At 41.3% G+C, this 15,592-nt stretch overlaps 1 protein-coding gene across 7 annotated transcripts in view; it reads left to right on the plus strand.

Annotated features, from left to right (window-relative positions):
* Positions 1-15,592, plus strand: part of FMNL2 (formin like 2) — a 329,619-nt gene that overhangs the window by 289,517 nt on the left and 24,510 nt on the right. For all 7 annotated transcript variants that reach the window (XM_040229083.1, XM_040229081.1, XM_040229084.1 and 4 more), the window contains 6 exons: positions 2,113-2,187; positions 6,719-6,829; positions 9,640-9,789; positions 11,851-11,952; positions 13,876-14,188; positions 14,531-14,743. In XM_040229083.1, coding sequence (XP_040085017.1) covers positions 2,113-2,187; positions 6,719-6,829; positions 9,640-9,789; positions 11,851-11,952; positions 13,876-14,188; positions 14,531-14,743 — 964 coding nt within the window. The remainder of the gene's footprint in view (positions 1-2,112; positions 2,188-6,718; positions 6,830-9,639; positions 9,790-11,850; positions 11,953-13,875; positions 14,189-14,530; positions 14,744-15,592) is intronic.

Raw genomic sequence — 15,592 nt, forward strand, 5'->3', positions numbered from 1 at the left:
TTATTGATATTTCTCCTGGCAATCTTGATTCCAGCTTGTGCTTCTTCCAGCCCAGCATTTCTCATGATGTACTCTGCATATAAGTTAAATAAGTAGGGTGACAATAGACAGCCTTGACATACTCCTTTTCCTATTTGGAACCAGTCTGTTGTTCCATGTCCAGTTCTAACTGTTGCTTCCTGACCTGCATACAGATTTCTCAAGAGGCAGGTCAGGTGGTCTGGTATTCCCATCTCTTTCAGAATTTTCCACAGTTGATTGTGATCCACACAGTGAAAGGCTTTGGCATAGTCAATAAAGCAGAAATAGATGTTTTTCTGGAACTCTCTTGCTTTTTCGATGATCCAGCGGATGTTGGCAATTTGATCTCTGGTTCCTCTGCCTTTTCTAAAACCAGCTTGAACATCAGGGAGTTCACAGTTCACGTATTGCTGAAGCCTGGCTTGGAGAATTTTGAGCATTACTTTACTAGCATGTGAGATGAGTGCAATTGTATGGTAGTTTGAGCATTTTTTTGCGTTGCGTTTCTTTGGAATTGGAATTGTTAAAGTGGGTATAGATAAATGGGGAGTTGTCATCGGAATATAGTAAACTGTGGTCTAGTCTATTGAGAAAATTAACTCACTATGAGAAAAGAAGTTTTCCAGAGGGGAGGGAGTCTACTGAGCATTCCTAGCACACAGTTAAGGCACAGGAACCACTAGTAAAGATTAACCCTTGTCCCTGTCTACAGGGGTCTGAAGGTTCTTGTTTTATTGTAAAACATCATGGGGAGCAGTAGTAGATCATTCACTGTTTCATTAAGAATATTTTAACATAATATCTTGTTTATCCTCTTTTCAGTGCAATTCAGCAAATATTGAAAATTTACAACATGCTTAGCACTGTTCTAGATGCTGAGGATAGAGTAGGGAGCACAACATAAAATTCCTGCCTTCACTGGACACACTCTTCCCCGAAGTGTGTGTGTGTGTGTGTGTGTGTGTGTGTGTGTGTATTTGTACATGCATCAATTTAACATGACAGAATTAAATGGCTGCATTATAGCATTATGAAATGTCATTTTAGGAGAAATCTTTAGGATTGGCCTGATTATTTCTAAGATCACAAAGGGAATCAGAAAACTCTAAGCATTTGAAACCTGAATTAAATTCACAAAATATTAATACCAGAGACTGTCTTACTGTCAACAAGGAGCCCGTGGGTGTTCAGGTAGCAATTTTCTGAAGGTGTAAGGAAATAAACTAGTGGATTTAGGACTTTGTTCCAAAAACAAAAAGGCAAGACAAATACACTGAAAGAATTAAAGCTCATCTTTTGATTTTGGGCTCCACGTTGTTGTCATTTGGTACAAATCTTTCTTTGACTGTATTTTTAGCTCCATGTTTTTAATTTCGCCGTATATGCAAAATACATTGGGACTTTGGAGTTCACAGTATTTTATCTGCTTATTTCACCTGTTCAGCAGAAGCATTCATTTGAGCTGAATGCATGTCTTTCAGGCCTCTGGAGTGCTGCTTCACAAATGACTGCAAAATTCTGTCCTCATCTTGAAGGAATTAGATAGCTTCCCAAATTTTTATGTTGTAGTTTATGCTTAGAATTATGACGACAGAAATAAAACCAATATTGTAAAGCAATCATCAATAAATTAAAAATAAAAATAATTATTAGGCATGTTAGACATACACATTTTGAATCTGCTTCTCAAGGAATTTAAATATAAAGTTATGAAAAATCTGTACTGTTTCAAAAGTACTTTTGTGAAAAGGAAAAGTGTGGTCATTTTTTAAAAAACCATAACCAACATTCTGGGATTGTGAATGTCAGCTAAAACGATGGGTGCAACAAAAAAAGTGACCAGTGAAAGAAGAGCACATTTGGTATGGATTTCAAGCCATGAAGAGAACAAGTAAGAGAAACAGAGGATGAGCTTTGGTGCTGGCTCATGTTGCTGCTTGTGCATTAACTAACAGGAGAGAAGTAAATAGCGTGTGAGAGGGGGATAAAATAGATGTTCTGGAAATAATTATTAGTGCTAAAATTTCTGCATCTAATTTTGGAGTGCTTACTTTTGGAATTTCACATGCACAATGATAATATGTGTTTCAGGTTTGTGGAGAAAAACAACGCTTTGAGAAGTTGATGGAACATTTCAGGAATGAGGACAATAACATAGATTTTATGGTGAGTTATTTCAGTGCTACATTCAATAAAGCCAACTCAGATTTAGCAGTTATTTCTTAAATCCACTTACATTTATATATTATATATACGTATGTATTGTTACAAAGGATAGGAAACAATTTTATATGCTATAGATTCAAATTTGACTTGCTCTCTTCATCTGTATTTGACCTTTATGGCATTTATTTCCAGGTTTTTTTTTTTTTCTTCTATCATAAAGGCCAGAAGTATTTATTGGTTACAGTGCTTTTGTTGAGCCTTGAACAATGCAGGGGGTTGGGGGCTCCAACCCTCCCTACAGTGGAAAACCCTCCTGTTAACTTACAGGAGGTTATGTGGTTACTCTGGTTACATGGTGTCACATCTGCAGGTTCAACCAACTGTGGGTCACGTAGTACCTAGTCTTCATTATTGAAAAAAATTTGACCTGCACAGTTCAAACACATCTTGTTCAAGAATCAACTGTGTTTATAGCATAAAGGGGGAAGCCATGCATTTGTGAAAAGAAAGTTAACAGTTGGCGCAAATGCCTGCAGGAGCCAGCTTGAGCAGTCAGTGGTGGTGATGGTTTAGTCACTAAGTTATGTCCGACTCTTGTGACCCCATGGACTGTAGCCCACCAGGCTCCTCTGTCCATGGGATTTTCCAGGCAAGAATACTGCAGTGGGTTGCCATTTCCTTCTCCACGGGATTTTTCCCACCCAGGGATTGAACCCGGGTCTCCTGCCCTGCAGGGAGATTCTTTACCAGCTGAGCTGCCAGTGACGCCCTGAGAAGTCAGTAGTGCTGCATAAGAATCTTTAAAGTAGAGACCAGGAGCGCTGGACCATTATGCCTTTGCACACCCCATCCAGTGGCGTTCTCCAGACTGCTTCTCCAACACTGAAGTGCTTTGATTTGTAGGCCTGGTAGTATATATCCCCAAAGGAACACACAGCAGTGATTTTGTGTTTTCCTCCTTTGATTACCAACTCTAGTAATTCTCTGAGACTGCGATGGTATTGCACCTCTCCTTAGTGGGGTAAATTGCATGTAAGAACATGAGATTCAGCATCATAACTGTCATCCTCAGGGACAAAAAGCAAAAGATTCTGAGCACCTCTGAATCTATATACCTAAGTCTTAATCCTGGACTGAAGGTAGACTCCACTGTAGAGGATTTCCAGAGCCAGGTCACCCCCGAGTATACCCAGGTCTGCTTTCTTTGACCCAGTCTATTTGACCTCAGGATCTTCTGGACCCAGGAGTTCCTTTACTAGGGCTTAATTTCCTAGATCCCATCTAGCCTGGAGCAGATAGGCCGTTCACTTCTTCTGTTGTCAAGTTTTCCAAAACCTATGCTTACGATGCTAGGCAGTTTTCATTTGAATTGCTTCAGTGGTTATAAAACATGGACTGTAGCTTTGCAGATTTCTAACCCTTTTTATATGAAAGATGTTTTCTGGGTCCTCAAATTTCATATGCATCCTAATCCTTGGCCCTTTCCCAAAACAGTATTGGTTGAAGTCTTTTATAGAGGTTTTCTGCTCCATAAAGCATATGTATATATACTTTTTAGAAAGGTAAAAAAATAAATTTGAAACAAGGAATACTTTTACATTGACTTTTATGTTCTTGTTGTTTGGATTTTTGTTGGAGTGTTTAAGGCCCTGGTGACAAAGATGTAAAGAAGCTGTGCCCTTGCTCACGTGACCAGGTTCTTTCCTCTGCCTTCATAGGAGGAACTTGTTCATTCCTTTAGAGTTGAGGTTGCAACCTGGAGGCTCCAGGCTGAAGCCAGCATACATACAGCATACATACAGACTTGTGAGTTGAGTCTGACAGTGATGTCCTTGCATTAAAAAAATTGGAAATTGGGCCTAAAAATACAGATTTGTAGATTTTCTTGAGAATTAATAAGTTCTGGTAATGCTTGGTCCCTGTTCTTACAGAGTATAAGCTGCTGGCGCCAAGTAGTCCCTGTTCCTTAAGTCTGAAGGTCACCGTGCTAGTTTGTCACAGTCCACACCATTTCTTATTGTATTACACATGGCCCACTTCACTCATTCATCATACATACCAGGTCCCTCTGCCATTTGAGGTTCTACTGAAATTATAAATGGTGTTAAGCCCTTTAGAACACCGGCACTGTTGACAAATGAGAGCATATTTCCTGTCAGTTCATTTATTCATATATATATAGATGTGCATTGGGAGTCTTATTTCGATGCTGCTAGTATATTGGTACTGTGTGCTCAATTCATATGCCATCTAGCAAATAGTTGCCTCTTAGGCATATCATAACACTCAACAGATCATTTAGACCTGCTTTCAGAAGAGTAACAGAAAAATGCCAAAATCCAACCATATTTTTTTTCCAGATGAGGCTTTTCATAAACTGTCTTGGGAATGCAACTAAGTTGGCAAACCTCCCAAACAACATATTCCCTTAAAACATAATATAAATGCTTCAGATGTTGCACAAGACCTTTCTAAGTATTTTTTGGTGGGCAAAAGAAAACAAAAAAGTGACAAAATTCACACTTGAAGTAATTTTTTTTAGTAAATCAGAACAGAATCCCATGTAACCTAGAGAGTTGACACGTTTTCCACAGATACCCCGTGGATAACATACATTCAAAGAAGAATCTAACTTGATAAACAATACTTTAAACAAGGTAAAGGAAGAAGGGCTTGGGGAAGAGAGGAAGGGTGAAGCAGTTTGCAGAGTAAATGTGAATCTGCATCCCACTGTCACACCTGCTTTCTAGTCTCTGGCTGGTTATAGAGGGAGAGCATCAGAGAGAGATTTTCCCTGTAAATACACTGACTGTCCCTACCTGAAAATAAAATAGCTACGTTAAACTCTGTTTCTGTTGTTTACTAAACAGGGGACAGGTTTTCTCTGTGGCAGATCAGAGCCACTGATGCAGTTGTGGGAAGAAAGTAGCAAATCCAAGACTTTTATGGAATAGAAACTGGTTGGTTGTTTAAGATGGAAAAATGGATCAGAAGTGCTGTGGCTCTTCTATTGGTATGGTGGGTCCCCCAGTACAGTTTTAGAAGAGATTACCTTGTGATTGCAGATGATTTAAATGTTCTTCATTGTAATAATTGTCACTTTTTTTTTACAGTGTACCTGTAGTAACTTAGGTTGTTCTATATGTCTGTAAGACTTTTTAAAAATACCTTTACTGAGATGTAACTGGGGCTTACTTGGTGGCTTGGAAGGTAAAAAATCTGCTGCAATGCAGAATACCTGGGTTTGACCCCTGAGTCAAGAAGATTCCCTGGAGAAGGGAATGGCAACCGACCCCAGTATTCTTGCCTGGGGAATCCATGGACAGAGGAGCCTGGCGGGCTACAGTCCATGAGGTCGCAAAGAGTTGGACATGACTGAGCTGTAACTAACATACCATCCAACTTACACATCTAAATGTGCAGTTCAGTGTATTTTTAGTATATTCCTAGGTTTGTGCCATCATGACTGCAATCTAAAGTAGGACATTTTGTTGCCCCTCAAAGAATTTCTGTACCCACTAGTGGGTATTTTTCCCATCCCAAGTCCTAGGCAACTATTAATCTACTGTCTGTCTATACATGTGCCCATTCTGAATATTTCACATGAATGGAATCATAATGTACATGGTCTTTTGTATTTTATTTTCTTTTCTTAGCACAATGTTTTCAAGTTCACTCATGTTGTAGCACGTGTAGGACTTCATTTTTTTCATTGTTGTATAATATTCTACTGAATGCATATATCACATTTAAAAAACCCATCCATTCATGGACATTGGGATTTTTTTTGTTTTCCCTACTGTTTAGTTATTATGAATAATGCTACTATGGCCATCTGTATACCTATTTTTATCTGGATGTATTTTTTCATTTCTCTTGATTATGTATCTTGAAGTGGGATTGCTGGGTAACACAGTAACTCTGAATAACATTTAGAACAACTGTCAAGCTTTTCAAAGTTGGCTGCCGGACAGTAGTTTATATCCCCATCAGCAGTGGATGAGGGTTCCAGTTTGTTCATGTTTTGCCAACACTTGTTATTGTCGTATTGATTAAAGCCACCATAGGGGATATGAAGTGATACCTTATTGTGGTACTACTCTTCATCTTCATTTTTGCACATTAAATTTTTTTTCATTGAAAAAACAGTTCTTTTTAAATTAATTAGTTTATTTTTAATTAGAGTGTAATTGTGTTATAATGTGTTACTTTCTGCTATACAACAACATGGATCAGCTATATGTATACATATAGCCCCCTTCTTCTTGAGCCTCCATCCCACCCTTCTAGGTCATCATGCAGCATCAAAGTGAGCTCCCCATGCTATACAGGGCCTTTTGCATTTTTAAAAACTGTAAATTTTTTTTTACTGTAAAATATTTTTAAAGATCCAGTGAAACAAAGGAAAAGCAAATTGAACTTAGATAAATGAGGTAAATGAGCTTAGGTTTGTGAAATTGAAAGTATATGCCTGATTACACTGAGAAAATAAGTTTGGATCTCTTCTAACCTGTTGGCAATTTTATTTCAGGTGGCCTCTATGCAGTTTATTAATATTGTAGTCCACTCAGTAGAAGACATGAATTTCAGAGTTCACCTCCAATATGAATTTACCAAACTAGGCCTGGACGAATACTTGGATGTAAGTATGGCTGTTAAGCTTTGTTCTTATATGAGACTTGGTTTATCATGGACCCTCAAAGATGCACTTCCATAATGACCAAAGATCGCCTAAGGCTCTATGCAGTCAGGTGTTGTAGTGCAAGTTGAAGGAACCCGTCTGAGCGATGTGATCTGTCAGGGAAGCTGGATTCAGGCAGGTCTCCTGGGACCTGGCACTGTCTTCTGTCAACAGCATTTAGTGCCTCTTGGAACCGTGGTGCAGCTGTCCTCTGCTTTTGAGCTCTGTCTGGGTCAAGTCTTGCTGCACCCTTCATCAGGTCTGTTGGGCACTGTGTGCTCTTAGTTACTCTAGGGACTCCATCTGGGCAGGGGGAGCCAAATGAAGGCTACCATAAAGTGATGAATAAATGCTTACAGCATCAAAAAATAATGAGGAAACGGACACTAGAGACTTCCGTGTGTAGCTGTTAAATTCTGCTTAAAGTGTTTGTGGCTTTAGAAATTCTGCTTTTAGTTCTTAGAAGAAGAGAGAGCTAAAGTTTCTCTTTCTCTTGCTCCCTTGCAGAAGTGCTTAGCTGGTTCCCTGAAATTCTTCCCCTTAGGAACAAAGTTGATGTGAAAATCATAAATAGACTTAAGTAACTGTGTGTACACAGATGTCCTTCGACACTTAGGCAGTTTTGTTTTCCCTTCTGCTTAAGGAATGATTCACCTGAATTTGAAAGACTGCTGGCGATAGGACAATAATTGTTGACCTCAGTTTCAAGGCTGTTTCTAAAAATGAGAAAAATAGAAGTAATTCCCTTGGACATGTCCAGATTTCACCTGGAGAGTTCATTGTTGTTAAGGGTGAAGCCAGAGAACTACACTGATGGTACCCTCAGTTTACTGAAAGGTAGAATCGCTGAGTTGGTTACTCTTGAGCTCATGGCCTTGTTTCTCAGACCAGCTAGGCTGCCCTTGAGTAGACCGGCCTAATGTTGTCTAAAGACTCCGTTCAGGTTTGTTGTCATTGCGTTGCTCAGTCATGTCTGACTCTTTGTGACCCCATGGACTGCAGCACACCAGGCTGGCCTGGCCATGACCATCTCCTGGGGTTTGCTCAAACTCATATCCATTGAGTTGATGATGCCACCAAATATATTGTACTCTGTCACCCCTTCTCCTCCTGCCCTCAATTTTCTCATCGGGTCTTTTCCAGTGAGTCAGCTCTAAGCATCAGGTGGCCAAAGTATTGGAGCTTCAGCTTCAGTGTCAGTCCTTCCAATGAATATTTAGAATTGATTTCCTTTAGGATGGACTGGTTTGGTCTCCTTGCTGTCCAAGGGTCTCTCAAGTGTCTTCTTCAGCACCACAGTTCGAAAGCATCAATTCTGCATCACTCAGCTTTCTTTATGGTCCAACTCTCACACCCGTACATGACTACTCAGGTGGAACTATGAAAGATTTCCATTGAAAAGTTTGTTTAAATATCTTTCCTGTTAAAGATCCACTAATATATTTGACAGCACATTGTATTCAATATTTTTTTCCTGCTTTGAACTAGGGTTCATCTATTCTCTTTCTCTGCATTCTCTGAAGTAGCAATATTTGAGTGAAAGTTGGGTGTATTCCTAATGGTGTTTTGGGTTCAGTTTTGTGATGGCTGCACAGAGCTCATTTCAGGCTACAGGATGTGGCAGGAAGTGACGTTAGCACCTGTTACTCACTGAGAATCTTGTGAGGAATCCCACTAAGCTGCTGCTTCATTTCTTTTCTAGACTTTGCCCTTATTCAGAAATTTTTTTCTTTTCTGACTCATAAACTAAGATAGAACATATTCTCTTTGAGACAGCTAAGATGTAGAATTCTAGATTAGACCCAGGAGAAAAATTCATTTTCCTGAGACTTTATTTGTAGAGCAGAGTTCCTCTTAAAAATATAAGATTGTTTCCAAAACTCTGTTTCTCTAACTTCCTGGCTTGTTGGTGCTGAATCTTGATAGATAGAAGTGGTTATATGAATAATGTAAGCATATAATAAATGCTTCATTAGTTTACAAAAACCCAGCCTTGAAAGTCACCATTATCTGTTCAGTAACTGTCTACTGGCATCATCCATGTGCCAGATATTATTGTAACCACTCACTTGCTCCCCAGGGAGAGACATGAATTACAGTACTTGTAAAAAAGATGGACTGATTCATTACTTGACCTCTAATTTTACCTTAGAGCTGGTTGACTTCCTTTGGGATGCCTGACTGTAGAATGCTGAGAATGGCAGAAAGCGTCCTAATCTGTGCTTTGGGAGCCATGAGCTTCTCATGCTGGGCAAGTGTCTTAGTCATCTAATTATGGAGGATGGGTTCAAGCAATTAGTGCCAAAATAATCCCCAAGGCTAAGATACTCTATCAGTGTCTTTCCGCCTCCCAGCCTCACCCCCAACCAGAACTATCATCACTACCCAGGCAAGATACCACCCACTGTAATCTCTTCTACCACACAGATACCCCTTGGGGTTTATGTTACTTGTGACTGCTGTTTCCTTATGATTTTTCTATTATCTTGATTTCACCTGCATCAAAAATGTTTTAGGTTGAAATATATCTGCATGGGAAATCTATCTACAGGAAGGATTAGGGGGAAATGTGTGTATATTTGGGAGAGGGTAAGCTTCAGAAAGTAATCTGATGATACCCTCTTAGATGATGACTCCAGAGTTCTCTTAAGGAGGATGAGATAGAAAACCCTCTCTTGGAAGGAACAAACAAAAATCTGTAGGCTGTTGGGTAACTATGTTCTATTTGACAGTTATGCTGACACTATGTTCTCTTGCATTTTGTTTTTTAGAAGCTGAAGCACACAGAGAGTGACAAATTGCAGGTACAGATTCAGGCTTACCTGGACAACGTGTTTGATGTGGGAGCTCTTCTGGAGGATGCCGAAACCAAGAATGCAGCCTTGGAGAGGGTGGAGGAACTGGAAGAAAACATCTCTCATGTAACTACCTCTCAGAAAAGGAAAACTGGCTAACGTTTTGGCTAGGTGCAAAGCAGAGTAGATGTTAGATTTATGGCTTTTATGACAGCAAACAGAAGGATGTGGAGACTAGGAATGAGCTGCAACTTGAGCTAGAAAGCAACCTGAAGCCATTCTGGGCTCTTTCAAAGAAGGCAGGTGTGTTACTTACAACTAAGTGAAACTTACTGCCTTGCCTTCATTCACTGCTCAGTTTTCTGCTGCATCCAGATTTCCCTTTTAGTTACAAGCACAGAAGCATTACAGGATGGTGTTAAAAAAAAAAGAAGATTGGCATTACCTGGGAGGAAATGCAACTCAAACATTTCGGTTTGGTGAAGTATTTTCTTCTGAACATGAGTACCTTCTACCAAACGTGTCCACGCAAGCCATGCACAGGCTGGTCCAGTGACATTATGATGTGGGTCTTCACCTTCCTGCCTCATGGGTCCTTGGGTTCTAAAAAGATTCATCACGACAGTAGCATTTTCAAGGAAATCAGCAAATTTTCCCACATAACCATTTCTTTCAAGGAGTGTCCCCTCAGTGTAATGAAGAGGAGTATGGTACTTCTTAAAAACCCAAACGTTGTGAAGACCAGATTCTTTTGCTGCATTCTGTTTGGAGGTGCCCTTGATTGTGAAATGAGTTGTGTCTCTTTGGAGAGATGTGGTTTTTCCTCTCTGAACAGTCCGTTTATTTCCCCCTGAATTTCCTAGTTTGTCTTCATATGTGTGTGCTCCATGTCATTGTTCCCTTTTCCCCATCTGTCTGAAAAGGGGAATTTTCATGGCCGAGTTGGCAAAACCCCTCCCTTTATTAAGTGCTGTGCTGACTCAGTTTGCACCTGGCACCTGCTTAGGAAGAGAATTTACAGGCTCTTCCCTCCCCCCTTTTTTTTTTCTTTTTGTCTCTTCTCTCAAAATATGTATTGGTTTGGTCAAAAGTTTGTTTGGGTTTTTCCGTAAGATGTTACAGGAAAACCCAAACGAGCTTTTTGACCACCCCAATCTTGTATTCTGAACCTGCTGCTGCTGCTGCTACGTCGCTTCAGTCGTGTCCGACTCTGTGTGACCCCAGAGACGGCAGCCCACCAGGCTCCCTCGTCCCTGGGATTCTCCAGGCAAGAACACTGGAGTGGGTTGCCGTTTCCTTCAGCAGTAAATCTCCACTCTCCCTCCTCATCATTTCTCTCTGATTTTCTTTACTTATTCTCAGTGAGATGTAAGGAATCGGAAGTCACCCAGTTTTAGAGCCTTATGTAGTAACTGTTTCATTGATGGCTCATCCCATCTTTCTCCGAAGCCTCAGCCAGCACTGCATGACCCTACTTAAATAGTCTGCTATTGTAACCACCTGTTTATTTGAACTACTCCTCCAAAATGACTTTTATTATTGAAATTCCCCAGTGATTCAGTCGGTAAAGAATCTGCCTGCCATGCAGGAGACACAGGAGACATGTGTTCAGTCCCTGGGTCTGGAAGTCCTCTGGAGAAGGAAATGGCAACCCACTCCAGTATTCTTGCCTGGAGAATCCCATGGGGTCACAAAAAGTCAGACACAACTGAGCAACTAAACATGTCCAAAATGTCTTTTATTTTTGCAATAATTTAGGTCAAAACAAGCAGTGGTATTTTTCCAACCGATAACAGAACCAAATTTTCTTAGTCAACAGTTTTCAAAACCTTTTGCGTAAGAGCCCTTTCTTAGGGAGGGAGAGGTGACCAGTCCACCTCCCTCACCCACTATTCTCTACCCTTGCTGGCCCCTGCAGAAACGGAGATTGACATACTATGTATGTGGAAGCACTAAGGAGCTGACACATGAGTTTTGTTAAGGGTCCCTTATAAATGAATTCCTATTAGAAACAAGTTTGTATTCAGGACCATCTTATAAATATTAACAATTTCAGAAAACAACTTGGGGTACACGTGCAGGACTCTGAGGGGCCCCTCATGTCTCTGAGCTCTGCTTTCTGAAAACCGAGGACCTCGTCAGAATGATCCTGTGTCATGACAAATCTTTCCTTTCGAAACTTGACAGTTGTCGGAAAAACTGCAGGACACAGAGAATGAAGCCATGTCCAAGATTGTGGAACTGGAAAAGCAGCTCATGCAGAGGAACAAGGAGCTGGATGTGGTTCGAGTAAGTGTGATGGTGGCAGCTGGCCCGACGGGCACTGTGGGGAACCAGCTCTGGCTTCACCCCAGGAGACAGAACGCCGATATAGTCACGGGCTTCCCAGGTGGCACTAGTGGTAAAGAACCTGCCTGCCAGTGCAGGAGACTTGGGTACAGTTCATGGGTCGGGAAGATCCCCAGGAGGAGGAAATGGCAACCCACTCCATTATTCTTGCCTGGAGAGTCCCATGGACATGGGAGCCTGGCGGGCTACAGTCCACAGGGTTGCAGAGTCGCATATGACTGAAGCAACTTAGCACACACACATCCATGGTCACGGCAGAGGGAGGCATGGATGTAGCGTATTTGCTGCAACCATTTCAGAGGTGAAACTTGAAAGTAACTCATAGTTAAGAGTATGTCTTCATATGTGTGTGCAGTCAGATACCAGGGATTCACTAGTTCTTATCACAGGTTTTGGGAGCAAGAATATTTTCCCATCTGGACAAGTCTGAGTGGATTCTGTAGATCACCCATTTGGTTGAAAAGAAAAACACAGCATGGATTTAATTCATGCCACTTATTTATTTTTATTAGACCTTGTACTTCTTTGTAGTTCTTTGCTTTGCTTCTGCTTGAAACCAGATTTGGTGGTTGCCTTGGAAACAGTGAATTCACAACACAGGCAAGACCTACTGGCATTCACCAAAAAAAAAAAAAAAGAGAGAGAGAGAAAAAAGGCAAAAGTAAAATCAGTCCATTTTATTATTAGATAATCCCAGCTGTTTTGCTTGGCTTTAGCATTGTTTTTATTTACAGGTCAGGTATTTATGGAGTACCATCCATGTATTTGAACATAAAAACACCAAAATGCCTGGAAGGCTTCTAGGCAAATGGCTGGCTTTTATGCCCTCGTTAATGACATGGCACATTTTATGCGATGGTTATCATGTCTACGTGCATTGCTTGATACTCTGACAGGTCCTACAGTTAACTCTAGGAAATTTGTTTTCTGGCACACCATCGAGACAAAGTTGTAGCATATGGACTCAATTCAAGTTCAGACTCTCAGATTATTAATAATAGACAGGGCGTGAAGAATGTTTCCCTGCCTGCTAGAGGTTTGTGGTGAGAGATCACGTGTGTCAGGCCCAGAGAGTGAGCTCCATAAAATCCTTTCCCTGGAGCCTCTGTGGGCCCCTTAGAAAAGGAACCAGGACAGCCTTTGAATTAAAACTTGTGACTTGTTTGTTTTCTGCTAAGAACCTAGAGAGAAATAAGTAGTTAGTGGAGGGCAGCACTGGACTGTTTTGTTAACTGCATTACCAAAGGGAAAATGTTACAACAATTGCTGTCCTGGACTGAGCTTGGTCAAGGGGGCATTGTGAAGGCCAGAGATACTCATTCAAAACAGTCAGCCCCTGGTTACTCATGACTGGATTATTCCATGATTTGCAGATTTTTAATCCCAGTCTGACTTCTATCCAAGTCTGATATAGGGACCTTTTGTCTGCTGTTAGCCGATATGTATCTAAGAGTTACAATAGAATTTTAACAGAACTAAAAGGAAAACATGCTGTACTACCAGAATACCCTCAGGATATTCCCAAGTCAACTATAAAATTATTTTTGGATTACCTCTGCCCTTTTCCTCTTCACCTGTGGGGAGAACTGACTTGGCTCTATTTACTAAAGGAAAGAACTATGTTAACAGCAACAATTGCTAGAATGCATGTATTGCATGGATTACCAGTAAACAGTTGATAAAAATGAGACTTTATAGGTTCTGGCCGAATTCCATAGATTTTCTGTATATATAAGTATCCTTTTTCTTTCTGCTTCTTCCTTTTTTATTTCTCCATTTTCTTTACCTTCAGTTTGCCAATCTAATGGTAATACGTATGGATGTCACGTGAAGACAAACTCTTGACCATGGCGTCTTTTGCAGGAAATCTACAAAGATGCAAATACCCAGGTTCACACATTAAGGAAAATGGTCAAAGAGAAAGAAGAAGCCATTCAAAGACAGTCTACCCTAGAAAAAAAGATTCATGAGCTGGAGAAACAAGGGACCATTAAAATTCAGAAGAAAGGGGATGGGGACATCGCCATACTCCCTGTCGTGGCTTCTGGCACGTTGCCCACAGGGTCCGAAGTGGCAGTGGGTAACTTCATGGGACCAGTAATGGGGGCCACCTCCTCGGGACCCTTGCCTCCCCCTCCCCCACCACTACCTCTGTCGTCAGATGCACCTGAAGCAGGTAAGAAGCCTTGGCAGGAGAACTGAGGTCGTATTGGGATATTTGTATTTTTTCTCTTACCTACTGTTAATTTATGTCCTCTGTCTGCTTTTGTGTGCATGCTCTTTTATTTACTTTTAAGAACTGTTTACCTTTTGAGATTAAAGTTGTAAGTCTTTCATTTCATATGTTGTAGAATACTCCCCATTTGTCACTGAGGACATTTTGTAATCTGAAAAAAAAAAAAAAGCCACATTTATCCTTTTCAGTGTTTTGTTTTAGTTCCTTTATGTACACATGGCATGTTGCAGGAGAAACCATTCCTCTGTTTTAAAAGCCCATTTGTTTCTTTCCTTTTGTCAGTGCAAAATGGTCCCGCAACACCACCTGTACCACCCCCGCCTCCCCCTCCCCCACCTCCTCCGCCCCCGCCCCCGCCTCCTCCCCCTCCCCCTCTCCCAGGTCCTGCAGCTGAGACCCTGCCTGCTCCTCCCTTACCACCCCCACCTCCTCCTTCTGCACCCCCGCTGCCTGGGACATCTTCACCCACAGTGGTTTTCAACTCAGGATTAGCAGGTAAGAGCAGAGATTTAAGAACCAGATACTTAATACTGAGAGTCAATTGTCTTACCTCCAGAGAGTTAGAGGCATTCTTTTCAATTCCAGGTCTCTTCTGAAATCACGTGTCTCCTCTTAATGTAAGACCACTTCCGCTGATATAGTCACTAGAGGGGGAATTGTCTCGCAGGGGTGGCGTTTTTCTCTCAATAGCCTTTGTTGTGGAAGTTCCAATCTCCCACTGTCTTCCCACCTTCTCTCTCTCCACCTAGAGAAGGGAAAAGAGACAGGTTACCCTCTTAGGGATCTTTATGGGCTCAGGAAACAGGACCATCCAAGCTCTGACACAGCATGTGTGCTTCCAGTGCTTCCAGCTCTTTTCTTTGAAGGTATTTTCAGTGGCATCTGTGAAAGAGGAAGATGCCTTTCTGTGTAACTGCCTCGTGTGGGCTTCCAGGCATTTCTTCCGAGCATTTGAGGACATCACAATTCACTATAGCGAAATGAAGCTTTGAAGGGAAATATCCCACCAGCAGTATCTTCTTGCCTTGAGATGCTTCCTGCTGATGCACCTGGTCCTCCTGCTGCCAGGACAGGGTGTGGATTTCCTCCCGCACCAGAAGTAAGGCAGGGCCAGTGTGGTTTGAGAGCAAGAGAAGTACTCTAATGTCTTGAAATCTTAAGTTCTTCTTTTTGATTCATGAAAAGGAATTTTTACTGTTTTCTAAAATACTGCAAGCCGTTTTCCCAGTCAGAGCGTTTCCCTGCCATTTGGAATTGCTCTGAGCGTTGCGGGGCCATCCCTGTAACACTGGATCGTTCTGCTTCCTCATCTGTTTCAGTCCCTTCGTAAGGCCTCTTATTTCC

The sequence above is a fragment of the Oryx dammah genome, unplaced genomic scaffold (genome assembly GCF_014754425.2).
Source record: "Oryx dammah isolate SB20612 unplaced genomic scaffold, SCBI_Odam_1.1 HiC_scaffold_27, whole genome shotgun sequence".
NCBI lineage: Eukaryota > Metazoa > Chordata > Mammalia > Artiodactyla > Bovidae > Oryx > Oryx dammah.